This window comes from Ascidiella aspersa, chromosome 7 (genome assembly GCF_963924565.1).
Source record: "Ascidiella aspersa chromosome 7, kaAscAspe10.2, whole genome shotgun sequence".
Lineage (NCBI taxonomy): Eukaryota > Metazoa > Chordata > Ascidiacea > Phlebobranchia > Ascidiidae > Ascidiella > Ascidiella aspersa.
The window spans coordinates 11598322-11620544 of NC_139453.1; the positions used below are offsets into that span (position 1 = coordinate 11598322).

Below are 22223 nucleotides of genomic sequence, written 5' to 3' on the forward strand. Positions count from 1 at the left end.
CAGGTTATAGAAGTAAGGCAAGGATTGTTAGACATCTTTAATCTCTTAGACTCTTCGAGCAATCGTAGGTTTTAGTCGCTAGTTTTGTTTCACTGCACTAGTTAGGTAATTGGTCGGCTTAAAAGATTGTAAACAGCTATTTAGGATGTATTTGCCCCTCTGCAATCGATGTTGAAGTTTCACTTATCACCGGATATATATGATGGCAGGCCTAAAGTTTCTTAAATGTCTTGCGATTAGGCTTATCTGTACCAATATGCCAAAATACAAATCTGATTATTATTGTTGTAGGTTGACCAATTGTTCGCCTTGTTATCTAGGCTTACGTCAAAAAAGGGCAATGGACATTAACGGGCTTTTGCTAACAGTTACTTACACTGTTATGCTTGTTTTGTTGCTTACACTGGTTGCTCTCGAGTGTGCAATTCGGCAAACTTGGAAAAAGATTCCGTTTCGGTAAAATTTTTTTTTTTTTAAGTTAAGGTCAACTTAGGAATCATTTTGACTAAGTACTAAGTACGGTATTAAGTTCACGTCAAAATTTTAGGCTCTCTTAACGATTTTAAACACATTTCATTATATATACGCAAAAGTAACGCAAAAACTATTAACCGGCCTTGAAGAGTCTTGTTGAGTTTTTTCATCTAGTTTACAACTGCGTCAATAAATGGAAATGTTTTTTGTTTTTCAGCTTCAGGAAAAATCTTCAGCTTCAGGAAAAAAAAGAAATAACAACAAACAAAGCAACCATCAACGTCGAAAACTCTCCAGGTTGACATATTTATTTCTATACCTATATCTCTGTTAAAAGTCACAAACTGAACATTTTATGCATGGGTAGTTTGCGAATAACGATTTGTGGTTTATAAGAAACACTGACAAGATATTTTATTTTTTTAACTGAACATATTTACAACAAGCAACCCGAAACCTATTTGTAAGTTGTATTGCGTAGGCAGAAGTAGTCCGGAACTCCGACTCTATGCAAATAAAATCAATGTCCTGCGTTGTACCTACCCGAAATGTTGTATGACGTTTTTGGTGGAGGAAGATAGTCGGTTTTGTATGCAGCTGTATTATATCTTAGTGCAAGCAACAAATGGTTTTTCAAACGTTTTGTCCCGCTTTAGAATATTACAGCGGCGTGCCGCAATCAAGGCTGTCATTCTTGGTCACTTTTTTAGTTTCAACGTCGAATAAGCGTCAAATGATGTGCCCTGTATTGTGCTAAGCAACTTTTTTGTGTATGCCCTTTTGAATGGTAAACATTTACCGAGTCTTTTTTAAATAGTTAACATTTACCGAACCTCCTTCCGATTTTTTTCCGAAATTTTCATTTTTTTGAAAATTATAAAGAGGCAATGCCCAAATCTTCACTAAAGTCTAGCTAGACAATAAAAAACAGTGGTAATATTACACTCATATGTTTATCTCAGTAATTGCATTTTTGTCAAATCTATATTTTTATATAGCAGTATTGTCGTTTCTTTTTTATAAATGTGCACACCGTCGTCATTGTTACCATATACATCTAATTAAACCACCCACTTATCCTACCACAATAGTTGTTAACTGCGATTTAGCAAACACTACTTTTTCGCAGAGAAATCTGACGACAAAAAGGTATTTGTTGATGCCGACCTGTCAAAGCAAGCCGCGGTTGGTAAGTCGTCGTAATAGCCCAACACGAAACTTGTACTGATAACAAATACTTTCACGTGGCAATGTGTTTCCTTTACTCAAGCTTATTAGCAAAGGACAAGGACGAAATATTGCAGCCATAGGTATACAGTTTGTAATCCATTAGCTTTAATTTATCTAAATGTTTTACGACTTACGCCGACACATCATAAAAATTGACTTTTCTGTAATGCGCGCATTTATTTTTCTGCAGTTTATCTCTTAGAGGTGTTTTTGGTATGAAAATTCGTCTATTTAAAGTTCAAACAATCACGTTAAATATGAAAAATAAACTATTATACATAGCGATCATAGAATACTGACTTAAATTTTCCAAAGACACGCTCAATTAAGCCTGTGTAGAAATATAAGCTTCAGAAAACGTACAGTAGTCCTAAGTTGGAATATCACAACTTTAAATACGCCCTAACAAACAGACAAAACTAGTCGCTGGAGTGCTACGTCAGACGATTACGTCATGGCCAAAAACCCCACCGCAGTTGCCGAGGTTCAAATAGAAGCGTTTGGCCCGAATGTTACTTCGGTTTCAAGGACCCCCTCCTACTGCGTGCCAAGACCTTCGGCAAAACCGACCAACACCGCCGTGGTCCAAGTAGAGACCGTGCATACCGGCGATCGGTGGCAAGGTATGACCTTTTGGCTGAATAAAAATTCGTGGTTGCCCCTTTTGACGCACGCTACTATTTTCAGCGATCTATACTTGTGTGGAGAAGCACATTTTAATTAAACGGTACAGGCCTACTCCTTGCCCCTTTTATATAGGTGCATTTGGAAGTCTATAAAATTAGTCACTAATTTAAGAATATTTTGTTACTGTGGTTAATAAAAGGGTTTTGTATAGTTTTTAAATAATCAACTATATAGCCCCCCAAAAATAGTCCTTAGGTGAAAAAATAATTTTATTATATTACTTGTTGTGACGATTTTTAGAATATTGGGTAGCGGGCCTTGTAAATATTTTCTAAAGGTAAGGAAAGAGAATATCATTTTTCTACAGATAAGCAGTTTCTCCGTCGAGGGCCAAAGAAAAATATATTTGCTGCCGATGTTCGCACTTCCATGTAAGCTGTAGTAATTAAGCAATGTTATTTAAAAAATCCTATCGTTATATACAACTGTTTTAATTCCAGTAAAACGGTGCCTCTTTTTTGTTTATTTGGTGTTTTCTCGTATTTTTTAGTTCCTTTAAGAAATCGAAAAGTAGCTCTTATTTTCACCGAAACAATAAATTAATATTTTTTTAAATTTGAATACAACTTCATTTACGTTTTGTTCATACTCAATTGCCTCGTTAAACACACACTTGTCGTAACATGTGAGCGGATTTCACAAACTGCAGTATTGGGTAACTATATTCGGAGACGGAAATTTGTTTCTTGACAGATACGCCGGCGACCTCCACGTCGTACCTGGGTGTTCCTTGTCCGTACCGGCCACCCAGGCCAAACCGATAGGCCGTAGCGGAAGCATGGTGGATCTGGCGGCCGCTCGTCCGGTCAAAACGACCTTTCTCGAACAGCGAATGCGGTCAATTAAAAACAAGCCGCCCAAGTCAATAGGTTCCTCGGTAAAACGAAACAAGCCCAAGCCGCCGCCTATTGAAGGTACAGTTAGGATGCGGAGAGAACAAGAAGATTTTTAAAAGAAGTTACCACAACCCTGGAATGATAACTGTTTAAAGATACATGTACCCTTGTAACGGCAAATGACTCTATTTGTCCATACAGTCAATTTGTTACTTTAGTGGCGGCTAATTTCACTTTATGGTTTAAAATTGATTTTTCCTATTTAAAAGTTCCGTAACAGTTGACAAGGAATTATCATTAGATTTTAAAGTAGGTTTCCTTTCGCAATATAATAGTTTGTTTTTTATTTCATTAGTAGGTGAAATATACAATTTTATTAGTTGGTGGTTTGATACAGGGAAACCTAGCTTGGGTATGAAATAACTCGTATTAAAAATTGTCCACCACAGTATGTTAAACTTGCCTTTTAATGACCTTGTACTTCAACTACATTTTAATGCAATTATGGTTTCATGCAGTATTTTTGCCTTGCATGTGGGTTACATATCGCCCGTAAATGCGAAATTACATGGCCAAATCTAATGAATTCGACGTTTAACTGAGATACTTTTTCTTCACCAGCCCTTCCTCCTCTCCGGCCCCGCCCAGAGGAACAGCAAGGTGGCGCCCAAGAGCCAATCGCCGAAACGGCGTACACGTTCATGATGCCTGTCCCGGTCAACCAATTGTAAGCCGCGTTTAGAGGAAACGACGGCAGTATTTCTGGAAAACGCTTTGGTAAAAACGATTTCATTTGGACCGCTTACGAACCCTATACTTAAAGCGAGAATCAAATAAAATACCTACTCTTTTTGCATTTTATTTTATTCGGGAGATTCCTTATGTTCTAACCTAACGTGTATCAGCTTAAAAGAGGTATATAACTCGTGTGCGTTTGTATGTGACTGCAAAGCATTTATTGTCTTGCATACGAATTAGCATGTTTGCCCTATATGTAAGAACTGAAGTGTCATACGTTGTATGCAGCCCAAGGCGGCTTTGTCACTGATTGCAGTCGAACAAACACAACACAATCCAATTTCTTAAGATTGTACAATTTTCAGTGTTGTAACTACAACTCGCCAGTAGCACTTGAATGTGTAGCACTTTTATTTACATTTAATTATTTGTTTTTTTAGCTGTGTAATATTATTGCCACAAATTTTGTATGTTTAAATTAAACCAGTTGTTTTTCACCACCTTTTTTTTATGTGCGAAAGCTAGTGAATAGACCAACTATAAAGAATTGTATACCAGCTTTATAAAGAGGCAATGTTTTGTCATTTTTGGTTAAAGATTTTAAGTCGCTTTTCGGGGTACGAATGTGCGGATCAGCCGCAAAATTACGATTTTATTACACAATTGCAGAATGCCTAATGTAGAGACCAAACTTTTGTTATAAATGGACAGTATGCAAAGCCGACATTCACAGGCGACTAACTGAAATTTGACCAGCGGGACGTAGAGTTTAGTGGTACTGACTTACAATAAAGGCCAAAACTAAAAGTGTTTATTGTACCTGATAGTTTAAATTAAATAAAACTAAATAAAAGAGTCCAAAACCCGACTAGCAAATAATGTATTTCGGTACATTGTCGGTATGCAATTAAAACCCTTTAAGATACAATTTTTTTTAATGTGCCCGAACTGCTTCAAATGAAACTAACGAAGTTGGAGGCAACCATCGAAATACGTCACGCAGAATAGCACAAAGCAATACAATTCTCTAGATGTAAAACAAGAGTATGTTGTCTTAATAAGAATATCAAAGCCCATACAGAAGTAGGTGTCATTTTGAACGTTTCGAATAACTCTTTATTTATTTTCAACATGATGTCTTACTATACAACATCAACCATTATGCTCCAAAGTATGTTGACTGTTTTCGTAGAAATAACCTCCCTCACACTCTGATCGATAAAGTAGTAATATTTCCAGGTATTGATGGGCAATAGGGGATTGTGACTGTGTTAAAGGTGATTTTTGATATTTACGCTGTATGTGGCGACACGGGTGTATGCGCCTGAAAAGGAGTTTCTTATGTCAAGCGTATGGTACCTGTCCCAGAGTCTCAAATTTAAACATCAGCACAATTCTTGTACGTTTCTGTATTCGACATAAGCGCTGTCATCGATCACATTTAACTAGAAACGTAATGACTTTTTAAACAGTTTGGGTTAGTTTACGAATCTTCAAGGGAAATTTCTCAGGTGTATTGATTAGCTTCAGCCGAATTTTGATCAATCATTATTATTATAAAGGCTCTAGTGGTGTAGTTGTACATTGAAAAGGCGCATATTAGTTTTACAAATAGAGTAAGCATTTTGTAAGCAAGTTATAAAATGAATCCCAATCAAGTCATTTGCGTAATTACTGAAGTCCAAGGCCATATAAACAACTAGCAAGTCAAGTCCACGCTATGTCATTTTCTAGAATCTAGAGGGCAAGTTTAGGTCAAGTCATTTGAATCAAAATCAAAATAAACCTATTCGATCCTGAAAAGTAAACTTATTCGATACCTGATTTTAGTTAGCAAACAACAATAACGTAACAGATATAGATTTAACTGCGCAATTGGGTCAAAAACTAACTTAGTTTAGCCAAACCTTAATTAATGAAACCGCCTAATTCCAAGTCCAAGTTAAAAAATGCCTAAAATACTAAAGTCGGGTCGAGTCATTTAAACACAGTGATATAAAGGGGACAAGTTGACGTCATAAGACTTGAGGAGAAATTCCTGCCTAGTTATAGTTAAGTTTGGCAAACAGAATTGAGAGTCTTCATTGTATTCAAAATCGTCAGCCCAAACTAAACATACTTGATTTGTTTTATTTCTGTTTGGAAAGGGAGCAGTCAATGTGTGGCGCAATGCTTTTCTAACCAGGCTGCCATTGACTTTCAAAACGCCTCCTCTTTGTATGGATTGCTGTGAAAATGCAGTTCACATTGCGCGAACTTCACAGTGTATAAATTATAAATTAACCTGAGCGCCGCCGCGAATTGGTTTTCGGTTTATTGGAAAATATCTTTTTTTCAGTAAAAGTAGAAAAAAGTTTTATTTAAAAGAACATGTCGCACCTGAAAGTGTTATTTCTCGCTGCCGTGCTGTTGCTTCTAATTTTCGCCGAACATGGATTAGCAAGAAGATGGGGAGGATCTAGACGCGGAGGATCGTACCGGAGGACCTCTGGAAGCTTATACTCTTCCTCTTCAAGTCGCAGGTAAAGCGAAATTCTAAAACGAATTTTTAAGTTCCCAAGGACGTAGGCCTATACTATAAGTTTTTTCTGCTTTAAATACCAGATATTCGCCTTGAATTTGGATTGTGCTGCCTGACTTTTGATTGAGGCTTCACCTGGCAAGTCGGTTGGCCAGAAATGCACTGTTTTTCCTACAAATGTTATCACCGTTAATCCCAGTGTTTTTTTCTGTTTCATCAGTGGATGTTCTCTTTCAGACCTCTTTGTGAACCCCAGAGGCATCGATACACCGGTTGAGAAACCCTGTCTTGCCTGTGTTTTTTTCGTCAAATAATTAAACTATAGTTTCTTTTTATGGACAATGTCTTATTTCATGTCCACTTTGCTAAAATTTATTTTCAAGTTTTTTTTTTATCAAAAAGACATACAATTTTACGTATTTTCAGATCCTCGCTGCAGAATCTTGTTGTTGTGTCTGCCGCAGTGAAGCTTGCCAGGCCCCGTTATCGCTCTGACAGTACACCCGACGCCGATTTCGAGTGAGATTTTATCGCAAACGGTTGTTTATTTGCAATTCATTTTTCAATAGTTTGTTTTAGTATCCGTGCTTATTTATGTAAAACGAAATATAAGGTGGACATAAAAATACTTATAGTCCTATAACAGTATCGTTCAACTAACGTAAAGAATTTGAAGGTAAAGTCATAAAGCTCGTGACTAAAGTTTTTACCTTGTCGTAAACCATAATAATATTACAACTGGGCTTCCTTGTTTAATCACGTTAACAAAGATGATAATTTGAAAATAACATATGTGAAGTAAAATATTATTTTTTGTCTTTAAGTTGATTTACACAAAGGTGTTTTTTTCAAGTGTAAACTAAATTTGTTTGTAATTATTGTTTTGTTGGGAAATCATTGCTAATGCAGATTTTTCGAAACGGATGATTTGGACGAGGAGTTTAATGTAAACTACAATCAATATGATACGGCGTTCATCGCAGCTCACTCCAAGGAAGATTTGTCAGACTGTCTCATTGTACCCAAGAATATTGGTAAGCATACATAAAAATAAAGCATATTTTCGTCAAAGTATATTACGGATTTCAATCATTCTAAGAGCGTTTCAAATACGTTACATTTTAATGCCGAACTTATGTTAAACTTAATGTATTAAACCGATCTCTTTTATGTCGGACAATCGAGGGAACTTAAACCACGGTTTTGCCAGTATTAAATGGGGGAAAGATTAGTGAAAGGTAACAAAACAAATTAGGACAACATTTTAGGCGTCGGGTCACAAGATAGGACAACATTTTTTTCAGTATAGTGTGAGCTTTACATAAAACGGATTTACAATAACTTTTTTGCAGTATTAAGTTTAATATTAACTTCGATTAGTCAGCCATTTTTCAGTTTGTGTGTTTACATTTCTAAACTAACCCAAAAAAACGATGTAAAGTGTAAAAGGAACTGATATGTCAACAAAAAGATTCTGCTTTTGCGTTTACTGATATTTTCGACTGACTACTGATTATAGCCACTTTGCTACTTGGTCCACAATGAACGCCAAACAAACTGTAGACTATAGGGATTGCCTTATACGCCAAATTTTTACGAAAAATACATTCGACGGTAAATTCAATCTATAGCAGTGGTCCTCAAACTTTTTTACCTATGGCCAACCCCTTATGCTTCGAAGCGGAAATTCACAGTTCGTTAAATAACTCAAATATTTAGTTCGGTTGTCGTGAAAAATATTGCTCCAAATAATAATAATTATATCTATCAAACCATTAAATAAGAGACGTTGTGTGGACCCCTTGAATATTCTGGATCCCACTTCAAGAACCACTGATCTGTAGCAATGATAATTATAAAGACTAATGTGTATTGGAAAATGCTTTTTGCTACTGTCCGTAATGCATCAATTGACACCATCAACATTTTAATTTGTGAGAAATATTTGATGAGCCTGTTATACTGTTAGCAACACCGTTAAAACAGTTTATCTAAAAAAGGGTTGGACAACTATGAAAGTAATATTTTAGCACAAAGTGTTGAGAGTCTACTGAAGGTGGACACAGCTTATGAAATTTTAGAATCACTGATTTTAACCAGGTCTGTCAAGTCAGGGTCGGACTCAGAGATTGGGGCTGAAATAAAACTACGTAAGACTACCCGATTTCCGAGTCCGAAGTGCACATGTGCAGCATCAGATTTGAAATTCTTAAGGCCGCAAACTGTAAATCGTAAGGGTGTCAAAGCATAAGCTGGAATTTTCACCCGCATAGTACAAGAAGGTGAGCTATATGACACCCCTAGTGGATTGATGTGTGTCCACTTTTTACCCTATTTTTGTTACGTAACAATTTGGAATACAAAATATACAGTCGGAACCGGACTCAGGAGTCGCGGTCGTTATTCTTTTTTCTCGCCTGAGTCGGACTCGCTTTCAACCGACATCGCAGCAGCGGTATTAACCTTTTGTAACGCAATTATAAGCGACAATTGTAGCCGAAACGATGTAGTATTTTTGTATTCAGATGCCCAGCAGTGTCCGGCTTACTTTAACAGCAAAGTAACCAACACCACACGCTTTTCTTTTCCCGACGAGTTTCCCGAGATTTCCGGTATGCAAAAAAATCCGATCAGTGACATTAATGTTTGTTGTCACGCATTTGCTTTGAAACAATCGATTTTATTTGTCGCTGTGTTGACTTCGTTACCAATCCTAGTGCATCGTTGCTTCAAGTTCATGGAATGAAAGCTACAAAAAATGCGAGAAAATGAAGTCGATAACTGTAGGACTACATTATTTATGCGATTTTTGTACAGACACCAATCGATTAAAAAAATGTATATCATTCTGAACTTTTCCGTTGCTCACTAAGATGTTCGATCAAACCTTTTCAGAATAATATCATCTAATTAGAATCTCATTTTTTAGCAAATAGCATTTACGCGGTTTAACTGCTTTCAAAAAGAGAGGCTATTAATTAGGAGCTCGAGAACGTGAGAATGTTAGTCTTGAAAAAATACATTTTCCCTTCTTCTAATACAAAAACGGACATTTCGCTCCTTTAATGCTTTTCAAATAAAATATTAAAAAAATACTTTTAAGTCCAATCTGTGTTTATTATTATTTTCTTGTACAGTTAAATAAAAAGCAATACATCGAAGCATAGAAAAATACGAAGCCAACATAGTAACGCTATGATGAAACGTACAGTATATGTTTTTCAACATTTTCATTCCCTTATGTTTTTGCTCCTTTAGCCAAAAAATGATTTTGCGCCTTTCGGGCGTTGTGATATCGTTACTAAATGCTTTAGAAATGATCAGTTATACTGACAATATTGCTCTTGTTATCCTGATTGCTTATTAAATCATGACGAACATAGGATTTCTGCCAACTGAGCAAACACGACAAAATGCAGCCATTTTTTGCAACTGTATTTACTGTTAGAGGCTGACGATTTTCCCCGCTTTGTTTTTCGTACCGTTTTTTAGTGCAGTAGGTCGACTTAGCTTCTGTTAATAAACAAGTAAAAAATGAAAATGAGCAAGGGCAAATTACTTTATTGGCATTTCGTACTGTAGCGCGCTACATCTCAAAATGAGCCAAATGTGTAAACTTAATAAAGAGATGCAGTTGGATTAAGGCAAAGCTTAACAAGTACCATAACGCAAAGAAGAAAAACGATACGACAAATAGATAAGCAAAAAGATACAAAATTTAACATCATGTAAACATTTACTAATGGTACACGTTAGTGGTTAGAAGTATAATTTTTTAGGTAAAATCTCAAACGTCTACCAAAAAGTATTTAAGCGCGCAACACGAATCTCTCACTAGACGTGCTAACATTTTAACGCTTTAAACAGATTTCAAACAAATTGCCGGACATAAGTACACTTGTGCGATAAACCGGCAGTGGTTAGAGATAATCAAGACCCAATCTTCGTATAGTTGTTTTCCCGCATAGGGAAATGCAAGGTTTAAGTAATTCGTAAGAAAGTTGTGCCTCATGGCCGACAATCTGTTGTTAAATCTATTGTAACAGCAAATACTCTAGCAAAGCTAGCAATTCAGGTCAGACATAATATACAGATATATATATTTCGCCAATCAAGGCATCGCCGGATATCTTAAATCGAAATCATTCATTCGAATTAAGATATACTGACGATGCCTTGGTTGGCGAAATATATACCGTATAGCCTATATCTTTTAAGATCTGTTATTGTGTCTGACCTGAATTGCTAGCTTTGCTAGAGTATTTTGCTGTTACTGATCAGGAATTAAGGTCGACATTTATCTTGCAAGGGTCAAGGTGATTTCTATTATTCACATATTAAACGCAACATAAATCTATTGTATATAGAACTAATTTTGAAAATATAACTAATTGTGCATAATATACCGTACAAAACTATTTGAAATACTCAAGGTAAAATCGACGTCACGTAAGGTAAAATTGACAATAAGATATGTTTCTAAAAGAAAGTACTGATAAAACAAGATATGACAAAGACTGATCTGTGGTTTAATGAACTGTTGGCAAACTAGTTTGCAACGGTGACACTGAACTTTTTAGTGGTACATGATTTAACGATTCACATATATTCTATAAGCCAGTGGTTATAAAAAAATGACTTCTTTTTGATTATTGTGTAAATTATTTGACAGCTTAGTTCGCATGTTTTAAAATTTAGGATATTTGTATAGTACCGTTGTATATAATTTCTTGTTTTAAAATTGATCGGAGCCTTTAGGAATTCAACAAAAACAGGAGAAGGTCGAACAACCACTGCTAATAATACCAAAAAACAGACAAAAAGAGCTATGTTGTGAGCGTTGGTGCAACGAACTCGGTCACTACGACTCCATACGCGCTCGCCTGGGCCTGGGCGGGTAAGCTTTTAGCACCGGGTTGACGGGTCGCTTCTCCTGGCCGAAGTAATGGTCGCAGTTGAGCAGCGGACAGTCGCTATACTCGATGACGTAGTCGTAGTAGAGCGTCATCGCTCGCGGTTCGTGCTCGGGTCCGCCTTGGAAGCCACACTCCCAGAGAAAGTGCGAAGGCGGAAGGCAGTTCTGCTGCTCGCATTCCCTGGGAATACGTTCGACGTTTTGTTGGGCGCTTTGAAAAGAACCTGTTTCTACTTTTTAAACACGGTTTGAAGCTGTCGTTCACTTTTATAGTTAGCATTTTCAACAAGCTTTTGTGAGAATTTTTTGTCACTTTTTCAGTTATATGGCTGCTTTACCAAGCGTCAGTATAATTGAAAGAGTGGAAACCTCCAAGTTGTCAATTTGGCATAGTACAAACCGCAATACATTAAATGCACAGTTTTTTTTCTAATTTATGTCTTGTTTTAGTAAATAAATTGGCCGAAATCAAAGGGCCCTAAATGACATGAACACTTAAGCCAAGTCCCAGCCCTAATGCTCTCTTCTCTAATATCTTAAATGGATTTTGTACAAAATATTATAACATGTATGACTGTTTGGCATGGAGGCGCCACTAAATTGTGACAGAATCCAATGTTTTTTTTCTTGATCACTTACTTGTCTACGAAGACCATCATTTGCCCGGTGGTCACGTGACCAAGTTCGCCAATCAGTTTGGTGAGCGTTCCAACCGACATTGAGGTGCGCACAGTTGCCTGGAAGTGAGCAGGGTGCTTTTCCACGTGATCGAAAGTCGCCAGTCTCATGTTCAGCTTCAGAAATCTGAAAGGCGAGGCGGAAATCTCGTTTTTTCGCTGGAATAACCGTCCATTTTTCATTTCTTTGTATTTTAATTCAGTGCATATACGACCGCAGACGTCCGGATAAATATGAAGAGCGTTGACAGTTGAGTTTATATTTAGTTCTATGAAATGCTTGGATTCGTCAAATATAGGTAGTGAATGATTTAAATCTTAAAACAAGGTTGTCTGTTGAAACTGGCGTACGGAAGTTTGCGAACAACTGCTTTAGCATGAAAATTTATTTTATTTAACTTTAAATGGAACACATATGAATTGTTGGACAAATTTATGGACTTTGTTTTGCATGGCAAACACTTGTAAATGTTTAAGGTGCACGATAACTAAATATGACTTATTGCATTTTGGTAGATTATTTTATTTACTTTTCTTTCTTACCTCGGCCTATCAGAATGTAGAGGATCGGGAAGTGTTTTCTTGCCACCCGTCTTGGTGGTGATAATCTCCGGCACGTAATCGTCAGGAGTCAACTTTGTTCCTTCCCCGCCTCCTCCAACTTCTTCTTCATTGCCTTCTTCTTCGCCCTCTTCGTCTCCTGTTTCATTTTGGAAAATCTTTTACTTTAAAAAGTGAGGAAAGGCCTTGTCGGTGAAAATGCGGCAAATCAGACTAACCGGAGTATACTGCCATGCGGCAAACATAATGAAATTTTTCCAACTATACGACCGGTAAAATATGTCGACGATATTTACTAGGCAAAGTTTAAGTGCCAAGCATTTGTTTGGCCCTTAGAGGTCCTGCAGATTCAAGTTAGGTTAAAAATAAACAAAACAAGTAAAATAGCGCTTATAATTAAATCGGATGCGTTTGTGCATGTATGTTTGCTTTTATTTCCCCAAATTTAGTCATCAGTAGAATCAAACCAATTAAATATTGACATACATATATTGATGTCTAGTCCATAGCGGTTAGTATAAGGACAATTAGAGCTTTTCATCTTTGATGTCCCTAAATATTGTTTCAAAGGTACTTAACACTTCTTAATGCTATGTTCTTTGGAAACTGAACTTGGCGTCTTGTTGAAACCAAAAACCCTTTAATTGTCTAACTGGGACTTGAACTTAAATCTTTAAAGGTGAATAAAACGTCAACTTACCTTGTGTGGTCCTGTTATGAACTCCTCGCTCAAAACCGCAATACTCGATAAACCCTGTATCTTCCGGATCCAGGATTGTGGTCAAGGCGTGTATCTCCAACTCAGTTAATGGACATAAGAGATCGTGAATCCCTAAAAGAGAGCAAATTGGAAAATGGGTGGTGTCACATATCTATTAAAGAAAATAAATATTTTATCATTCATACGTCTTTAGTCGCTTAATTTAGTTATGTAGAAACAATTTTTTTACCGTTTTGAAGTGGTTAAATTTAATTATTGCTAATTTAAGAAAAAATTGGTGGTTTTTATTGTCCAAAATATTCTTTCGCCTTTAAAACCGGGCAGCACCATAGCTTTCAACCTTTTAATGTTTCAAAAAAATTGTGTAAAAAAATGTTTACATTTTTCCGAGAACACAGGGCGGCGTCTTTCAAATAATTTAAACCCTTTCTGTGCTTTTAACTTTTCTGTACCTTTAGTATAGTAGGGGCTATTCTAAAACTCGAGAATAAAGGGTGTATTCGGATTGAAAATATGTGTCAGTATACCTGCTCGAAATACTTCACTCGGGACGACACCGTCGTCTTCTCTGTCAAAGTTTTTAAACAAATTCTCAACATCCTCTTTGCTTCTTATCATCCATCGGTTCGCCTTGTCCAGAAACTTTTCGTACTCGTTTTGGTTGTTTGCGAACTCGATAAGTTTCTTGGCCGCCTTTGCCTGCAACGACGAGCATCACATATCACAAAAAGTAGTAAAATCAACATGCGATTATCAGAATTAAAGGTTTTAATCGTCTTTCATAAATAATAATAATATCTACACTTCATATTTAAGCTGGAATTCATCAAAGAACTATTAGCAATTTTCGATATAAATTTTTCACAAGTTTCATGTTAATAATTTGAGCTATTACAATACAAACTTGAAAACAAAATATTAAAGACACAACCTATAAGACAAAGTAGTTTATAGTCACGGACAAAGCAGTACAGGACGTCCAATTATTTAAACCGTTGCTATACAAAGCATCCTATAGCCTCGTTAACCTACAGCCGCCTTTTCTTCCTTGGTAAGTTTTGCTTTCTTGGGTTTCTTCTTCTTTCCTATCCCAAGTTGTGCCCCGTCTCCGTCGAGTTGCAAAGTTTCATCCCCCGTTGGCTCGGCCTTGCTCTTCTTTTTTGCCCTGACAATAAACATATCTTAAACAATAATCATTTTTATAGTGTTGTTGTAGCCTATTTCTAACATATATATCGCGTTTTGTAAAACACTGTACGACAAGTTAGTAGTTTGAACCATGATATAAATTGATAATTTGTTGATGTAGGCATTGTTTTTTTTAAGGTGTTTTTGGGGACCGAAACGGTCCCTCAAATTTCTCCAGTGGTTTCCCAAATTTTGGACTTGCAATTTTTTGGTATTTAAATGAAACACTTGTGGTATCTTAAAACTACTTAGCGGTCACCCAAACCAAATCTTACAAAAAAAAACTGGATGTAGGCTAAACCAGGGGTTTGCAAATTTTTGAGCAGACGGGCCAATTACGTGTATCCGGTCAGTCCATAGGACAAATATGTGCATGCTTGTTTTTTTAATCGACCTTACCTAATTTAACTGACTTTAGTACGAGCACCCTTGAAAATGAATAAACAGATCCCTGTATACGAAACGTACCAAAATGGTTTATTTTTTAAAACATATTATTTAAAACATTTATTTAAATGGCTCAAGAAACTACTAGTGAGAGTATCTATGTCACGGGATACACATATTTGTTCTATGAGCCACGTTTGCGTTGCGAACTGCAGATTGCACACCTCTCATGTAAACAGCTCGCGTTGTTCCAATCAATGCAAAATATTAAAATTAATTAAGCAGCTGTATGTATTCATTACGTTGCATGTTAAATTGTATTCAATATTCTTTGAGTAAACAAAAAATACTTCAACACAAACTACTTAATAAAAAATGGTAAATTAATTATAATTACCAAAAACAAAAACATTACCATATTGCCATACATATTCATATGCGCAGGGTTAAATTATATAACTAAAGATAAGTTGGTAGCTCATTAGTTCACCATATACCAAAGTAAGGAAGATATCGATCGGAAATGTTCACACATTACACAAAAATAGCCTAGCAATATATTTCGAAAAGCCATTTTATAGGCTACTTACTTTTTCTTTCCTTTCTTTTTCACCATTTTGAGGTCAGGTAAAATCTTAAGTTATAGTAAGTAAAAACTAGTTGTAACACAATAATACCCCATCATTTTGGGTGCACAGAACTTCAAAAGCAACAACAATAGTAAAGCTTGTTATGGTAAATTGAGAAAGAACGCGTACCTTCGTCACGCATTAGTGCGTAAAATGTTGCCTATGAGAAAATTGAGTGGTAACCTCTCATAAAAATTCAAGATTACTGTAGGTTGTATCGAATCGTCAACATTAGCTATTTTTACCATATCGTAGTGCTCTACGCAATAAAACTAATAGAAAACTACCAAACTTATATCCAAAGTAGAAATTCCACACCCATGATATGGAATAAGCAATTTAGGTTAATAAACACCTTTAATACTAGAATTGAAGCATAAGAAAGTTGAACATTTTCCCTAACATTTGTTGCATTCAATAAGGAAAATAATATTTGTTTAAATACGTTTAAAATAACAAAGTTTATCGGAAAAAGCTAATATTCATAAACGGTATTATCAAAAATAAAAGTTTTTTAAAATTGTTAGATGAATGTGCAACAAATTGGACAGATTAAATTAATGGGAATTACGATATATATTTTTTGTGAGTTAAAAGTTACGCAATGAATGATACCTTAGCAACAAACATCTGCCTATAAACTCAAAACAGCTTGAATATAGCCATAACAAAAAATTGACAAATTTTGATACGCCCTATAAACCATTAAAACAGTAGTAGCGAGACTAGTGGAAGTCACGTGATTTCACGCTTGATCAGGGCGAGTCACTTTCAGAAATAATGGCTGGCGGTGATACGAAAACTTGTATTCTAGCTTAAAGGACATATGGTATAAATTGATTACTTATATCTAGTGAATATACCAATGTAGGCACCTATGAAATGCCTTTTGAAAAAATGGACAGGGGTGATCACATCCTTAAGCGATTGAATGATATAATGGACGGCTATATTGGCAACTGAAACAAAATGATTGTCGCCTGTTATAACTCCGTTTATTAGCCTGTAGTAAAAGCCCTTGTACTCCGTAAGTACGCTTGCCAACAGCCAACAGAATACAACGAGTTGAGTAAGTATGACACTGAAAATTCCTTTAACACTGAAATTAGTATGTTTGCTTAGGGCTAGGGATGTGATCACCCCTATCCTTTTTTTTAAAGATGCATAGACGACATACTATGGATATCTTCAGGAACTGACACCACGAGACAGATACCAAGTTCTCTTCAAATACAATTTAAACATTACGGCCTCTCTATTACGTTTAGAAAGGTATCAACTGCAGAAGAAGGAAAGGCTTTGGAATTTCTCGATGTCATTCATATTATGACAAAAAGCTCACCAAAAGGTTTTATTACAAGGGGTTATACTAAACCGACGGCAAGCGGGCGTCATTTTCTCAATGGTTCGTCACATCACCCTCCATCAGTTTTTAAATCTATTGTTTTTGGTGCGAAACGATTCGCATGCGCCGCTTAAAATTGGATATGGATTATAAAAACAGCCTTAACAGGTTAAAGCAAAAGAGTATCGTTTCTGGTTTTCATCGGGGAATGACGGTGGACGTACTTCACATTGCAGAGTTTTGGAAAGAACGTTTTGGGCCGAAAGGTAAAACAAAGCATCATCGCATTGTTTGGGCTACCGCTTTTCTATCGCGCATTTCGTTAACGCAAAAGGATAAAGCGATGGATCCCCTTGCCTGCATCGCATACAAAATACCGCCCACATTGGCACATTTCCTCACAAATTTTAAAGGTATGTCAAGAATGAAAACTGGTGATACAATTGGTTCTTCGAGTCTATGTGGTAAATGTGCTCTTTGTGGCAATTTTGGTAAACACCGAACCATGGTGCAACACACTACTGTTTTAACTACACCTACAGGTAGTGTGCAGCTACGTCAAAATTTGACGTGTAGCCATTACGGCATTTATGTGGCCACCTGCAAGAAGTGTGACAAGCAGTATGTCGGTCAAACTAAAACCAAGTTTTCCACACGTTGGAATGCTCATCGAGCAACTTGGAAGACGTTTGATCATTCGGCCAACAACGACCAAGCTGCGCTCTTACGTCACTATGCACATCAACATACTACCACACTGCAAAGAAAGCCGCACGTACACCAATGATTTGTTGTTGTATTTGTACGAATGCCGCCAGTCAGTCTTTTGGATATTTTTGAAGATAAATGGCTTAATAAAATCTAAGCCGAAATAAATATCTAAAAAAGGATAGGCTACTACCACGCGTAAGGTAATTTTTTTGTCCAGGGATTGTTTTTGTCCCGTTTTATTTATTTCCATTAATGATAGCTCTGCGACACCGTTTGATAACATGCTTATCAGTTTGGTGTTTTTTCTCTTTCTTTCCGTTTTTTCACGTTGTCATTTAAAGCCATTCGCTAGTTGCTGCTTTTGCATCTGACATCTGCAGGTGTTTCATGATTTTAGACCTATACGCAATCCTACTATTTATTTTATGTATTTTACTTTTTAACTACTAATATTGGCATTTTTACATATTTGTTTTTCTACAGAAAGTGACGATGCCTTATAGGCGTAATATATATTTCTGAGAGATTTTAAGAAATGATTTCATGTTTTATCTGTTTTAATAAATAACAGTTTTAAGATCTTAAATTAAAGTTTTCATTCTTCGATCCTATATGTTGCATATACTTTTGTAGTAATTACATTTTAGGTTAATTTTGATTTTTGAAGGTCCACCGGTCCGCAACATTTGTTTTGAAATTTTACCGGTCCGTAAGCTTAAAAGGTTGAGAACCACTGCTGTACAGAACAGTGTACAGTGTTGTCACATTGGTCCTTTTGAAGGACGGAATCATGGATGGGGTACCAGGCCATGCGCATCAAAATATATTTTGCCAACTTTTACTATATAAACGCAAATTTGTTCACTTCGCACGAATTTTTTTTTCATTTTAGTGCTTTAAAGAAATTATTCCTGACGTTTATGAGCCAGGCGAGAGCAAAGTTTAAACTTTTTAAGTGCAGCATAAGCTGCTAAGCTAAAACCATCAATCTGCACATGCTTTAACAAGGATTGTCATTGGTATTAGAATGGTATTATAAGTTGCAAACAATCAAACATTCCCAGCATTACCGTTAACGACCAACGTTCAAAGTTTAGTTTGGACATTATTATCTCAACCTGTCTGTTTCGTAACCAATAAGATTTACACTGCTTTGTGACGTAGCCTAACTCACTACAGAAAATGCCTCAGTCAATATCAGTTTATCTACTGCCATGCAGGGCTTCGGAATCGGACTCAGGATTTGAAACTCGACGGAGTCGGTTTGTTTTGCTGGAGTCGCACTCGGGACTCGAGTTAGACTACATGAGTACCGAGTCCGACGTGCGCATGCGCAGTACGACATTTCGAAACTGATCGCAATCTGTAAAACTATAAAGGTGGAAATAAAGTAGTGCCACAATCTGTAAATTGTAAAGGCGGGATAGCATATGGTTGAATATTTTTCAGCCATAGGGGGATGAATTGTATGACAACCCTATGAGTGGAATACTGTATATTCACCTTAACTAAGGTAAAATACAGGATGTAGATTCGGACTCGACAAATTCGCACATTTGGCCGGAGTCGGACTCGAAACACGTGTTTTGTCTCATTGTTGGAGTACGCGGAACATCCAGATAAATCGAAAGGGTACGGTAAAACAATTGAAAAATATTTTTAGCCTAAACCGTGCACCCTATGCATGGTATGTTGCGCCATATGGCATGGTATGTTGCGCCATACGCAGTATAATCAAGTGCGATAATATCTAGTAATATACAAGTATATATCAGGTGTCCAATGCGTCACGTATCTTTTAACTAATCCTATTTAAACCAAATTAGTGCAATTTTTCGACAATGACGCCATTAGACTTAACTTTAGTTGCGTATTTTTGCACGGGTTAATTCGAGAACCGCAGTTTTCCAAGATTTTATGGAATTATTCGTCTGAAATTCAGCGTAATACAATGGGCAATTGTGAAATAACAAACAACTTAATTGTGCTATTGATTTGCAAAATTAACGTTTAGCTAAAGCAGGGGTTCCCAACCTTTTTTACACCGTGGCCCGCTTTGAAATCAATGGGCCCCCTATTTTTTCAACCTATTAAAAAAATCACGAAACGTTTTTTTAATGAAAGAACTGGTTTATACAGTACGGTACCCGGTAGTTAGAATATAAAAAATAATAAAATACAACACAGATAACTTTTATCATACTTCCTTCTTTTAGCAGTGATAGCCATTGCGCAAATTTTAAAATATTAATATAAATAAATCTAAAATTAACTCAAGATGAACAAGTAGCTTACTCTTGTACTAGTATTTATTAAAATATAATTTATTGCTTGTTACAGTGAAGTAGACTTAGAGATGACAAATTAAAAAAAAATAGTATTTTTCAAATTGTTTCATGGCCCTTCTGATAAAGGCTCATGGCCCACCCCCCAAAAAAAATGAAACAATCTTGGAAATTTAAAAAAATGCATAATTGCATAATTCCACAGTTTACAATTTGTTTATATTGATATAAAAACACTGTCTGTATAATGCAAACCGTAAACACATGTGCTGTATGTGATTATGAAACATATTATTCGGGAAGACAAACGCAAGCAAATTTCAGCAAATTGTGTCAATGGGAGCGCGATGCAAAAAAATTAGGAAACCAAAACTTTTAAGAAAGCAAACTTCGTGTTTACGGTTGTCTGTTCATATTTCGTGTCAACCAACGTTTGTCTGCCCAGCAACAAACAGTGCACAAAGGCACAGATCGACTTAAATTATTGTGTCATTTTAAGTCTCTATAACAGGGTGGTCCAAGGTTGACAGCATCGCGTGCCACAATATTTCTTGCATATATTCTGCGGGCCACATAAAGTAGGCTACATGCGTACCAGGAAGCGGATCAACGATTTTCGTTTGGTCGGGGCACCAAATGGTTAGAATCAAGTCATAAAAAATCGCCAAATACATATAACCTCCAGAAACTTGCTGCTATCGTCGAACTTATGCGCAAATGAAATAGAGTGTTATAGACTGGGAAACATGGTACGCGCGAAGCGCGAAAAATTTGCATATTTGAACTTTTATTTTAGATGAATGCATTTCATAAGCGTAGAATGTTCTCGGAAACCGGGCGTACCTTATTAAACTTTTAAGAGAGATTTTGCAAACTACACAATCGCCAAATTACAAAGATAATATCGCGCAAAAAGTTTTTAACCATATCAATTGGGCTGAAATTGCATCTTGGAAAGGGCCAGGGCGTTAGCCTAAAGTCACAGTGAAAACCTGTAAAACAATATTTCACAGCAGCACGATATATTTTATGGTTTATTTACTTTAATTTACAAAAAAATGATAATCTCATTAGGGTCGTACTTTTTATGTTTTGTTCATATTAAAAAGACGGAAAGCAAAACGCAAATATTACTTATTAGTTCGCAAAACAGCCATTTTAGAAAGTTCCAGATAAGACGCACTGCGGCTTTTCTCAAACCGGTCTACACATACAAAAAACTAGGCGTTTTAGCCACCCCCCTGGATCCGAACTTGGTAAGATAGGAAACTGTTTGATTTAATGGTATAACCGGAAAAAAGTGATTATACCCAAACAATTGCAGTATGCTTCCTGTTCGTTGGTTAACTCTCAACGGTGCGCATGTAATAATTTAGCATTGCATCGCGGGCCGTGAGCAATAATGTCGCAGGCCACCGCTCTATAAGCTGCGTGAGTGTTTATGTTACGTTGATTACTCCAATACGTTTTAGTTAATTTGAAGGGTTTTTGTAAAACGTCATAATGACAACATTCGGCGCTCAATGTAATAATAACATGTTTCGGTTGATTAATTGCTGATATAAAATCAGTTCGGACTTGATTGCTTGTGTATTGCGTTAGCATAGTCTCATATTGCGGTTATGTTTAGCGAAAATAACAATGCGCGTAGTTTGATGTTGCGTATAAAAGTTAAAATGAATAGGATTGTTTACGGATAGACCGGGGGTTGGCAAACTTTCATCCGACGAGACGCTTTTTTATATCAGCCGTTTAATAAAGGGCATTTATAGTGGACAAGTGGTGATTTTTTGTCTGTGAAGTATTTTTGCCAAGCCAGAGCAAGTGGGGGAGTTTATTGTGGGGGCCACAACACAGTGAGTTTGTGAAAACATATGGTTACAAATAGGGGCGGAACCACAAAAAAAATATCACACTAGGCCAAGGTTTCCCAAACTATAATTTTGCCAACTTTTACTCGAAAAATACATTTGCGTTCTGTTAACCTAGAGTAGACTATAAATGCCGTTATTCTGTCATGCTTTTTGGTGTCAAATGCATGACTTTTTAAAAGGAAAGTTTAAGTGGAAAGACAAACGCATTTTTTTCGCGCTTCGCGCGTTTAGAGTGCTTTTCAGGTGCATATTTACGCTGTTTTCAAGATAAATTGTTTTAAAACGTAATGTTAACAAATTTACGCCATCCCCGAAAATTGTCATGCAACTTCAGTATTAGGCCGCGATTTTTTTTTGGCATTTTGTGTCCGTTGTACCATTTTGAGTTGTGCAGGCCGACCTCTGACGAATGCCCAGGTAATTTTGGTGTCATACATCCGGGTT

General features: G+C 36.4%; 3 protein-coding genes across 3 annotated transcripts; 2 read left to right on the forward strand and 1 right to left on the reverse strand.

Moving 5' to 3' along the window:
- The first annotated feature begins 346 nt into the window (after positions 1–346).
- On the forward strand, positions 347–4465 carry LOC146137800 (uncharacterized). Its single transcript, XM_083394295.1, has 7 exons — positions 347–456; positions 692–771; positions 1604–1663; positions 2118–2327; positions 2699–2762; positions 3085–3305; positions 3849–4465. The coding sequence occupies exons 1-7, from the start codon at positions 383–385 to the stop codon at positions 3956–3958; spliced, it is 819 nt and encodes a 272-aa protein (XP_083250421.1). The 5' UTR covers positions 347–382; the 3' UTR covers positions 3959–4465.
- A 1843-nt stretch (positions 4466–6308) lies between these two features.
- On the forward strand, positions 6309–10011 carry LOC146137801 (uncharacterized). The gene is made up of 4 exons (XM_083393619.1): positions 6309–6487; positions 6913–7005; positions 7396–7520; positions 9012–10011. Exons 1-4 carry the CDS (start codon positions 6336–6338, stop codon positions 9230–9232), a joined length of 591 nt encoding a protein of 196 aa, XP_083249745.1. The 5' UTR covers positions 6309–6335; the 3' UTR covers positions 9233–10011.
- On the reverse strand, positions 9589–15653 carry LOC146137802 (uncharacterized). The gene is made up of 7 exons (XM_083393618.1): positions 15526–15653; positions 14393–14525; positions 13888–14059; positions 13340–13471; positions 12622–12778; positions 12041–12205; positions 9589–11582 (listed from the first exon to the last, which is right to left on the reverse strand). Exons 1-7 carry the CDS (start codon positions 15549–15551, stop codon positions 11348–11350), a joined length of 1020 nt encoding a protein of 339 aa, XP_083249744.1. The 5' UTR covers positions 15552–15653; the 3' UTR covers positions 9589–11347.
- Between the last annotated feature and the right edge of the window lie 6570 nt (positions 15654–22223).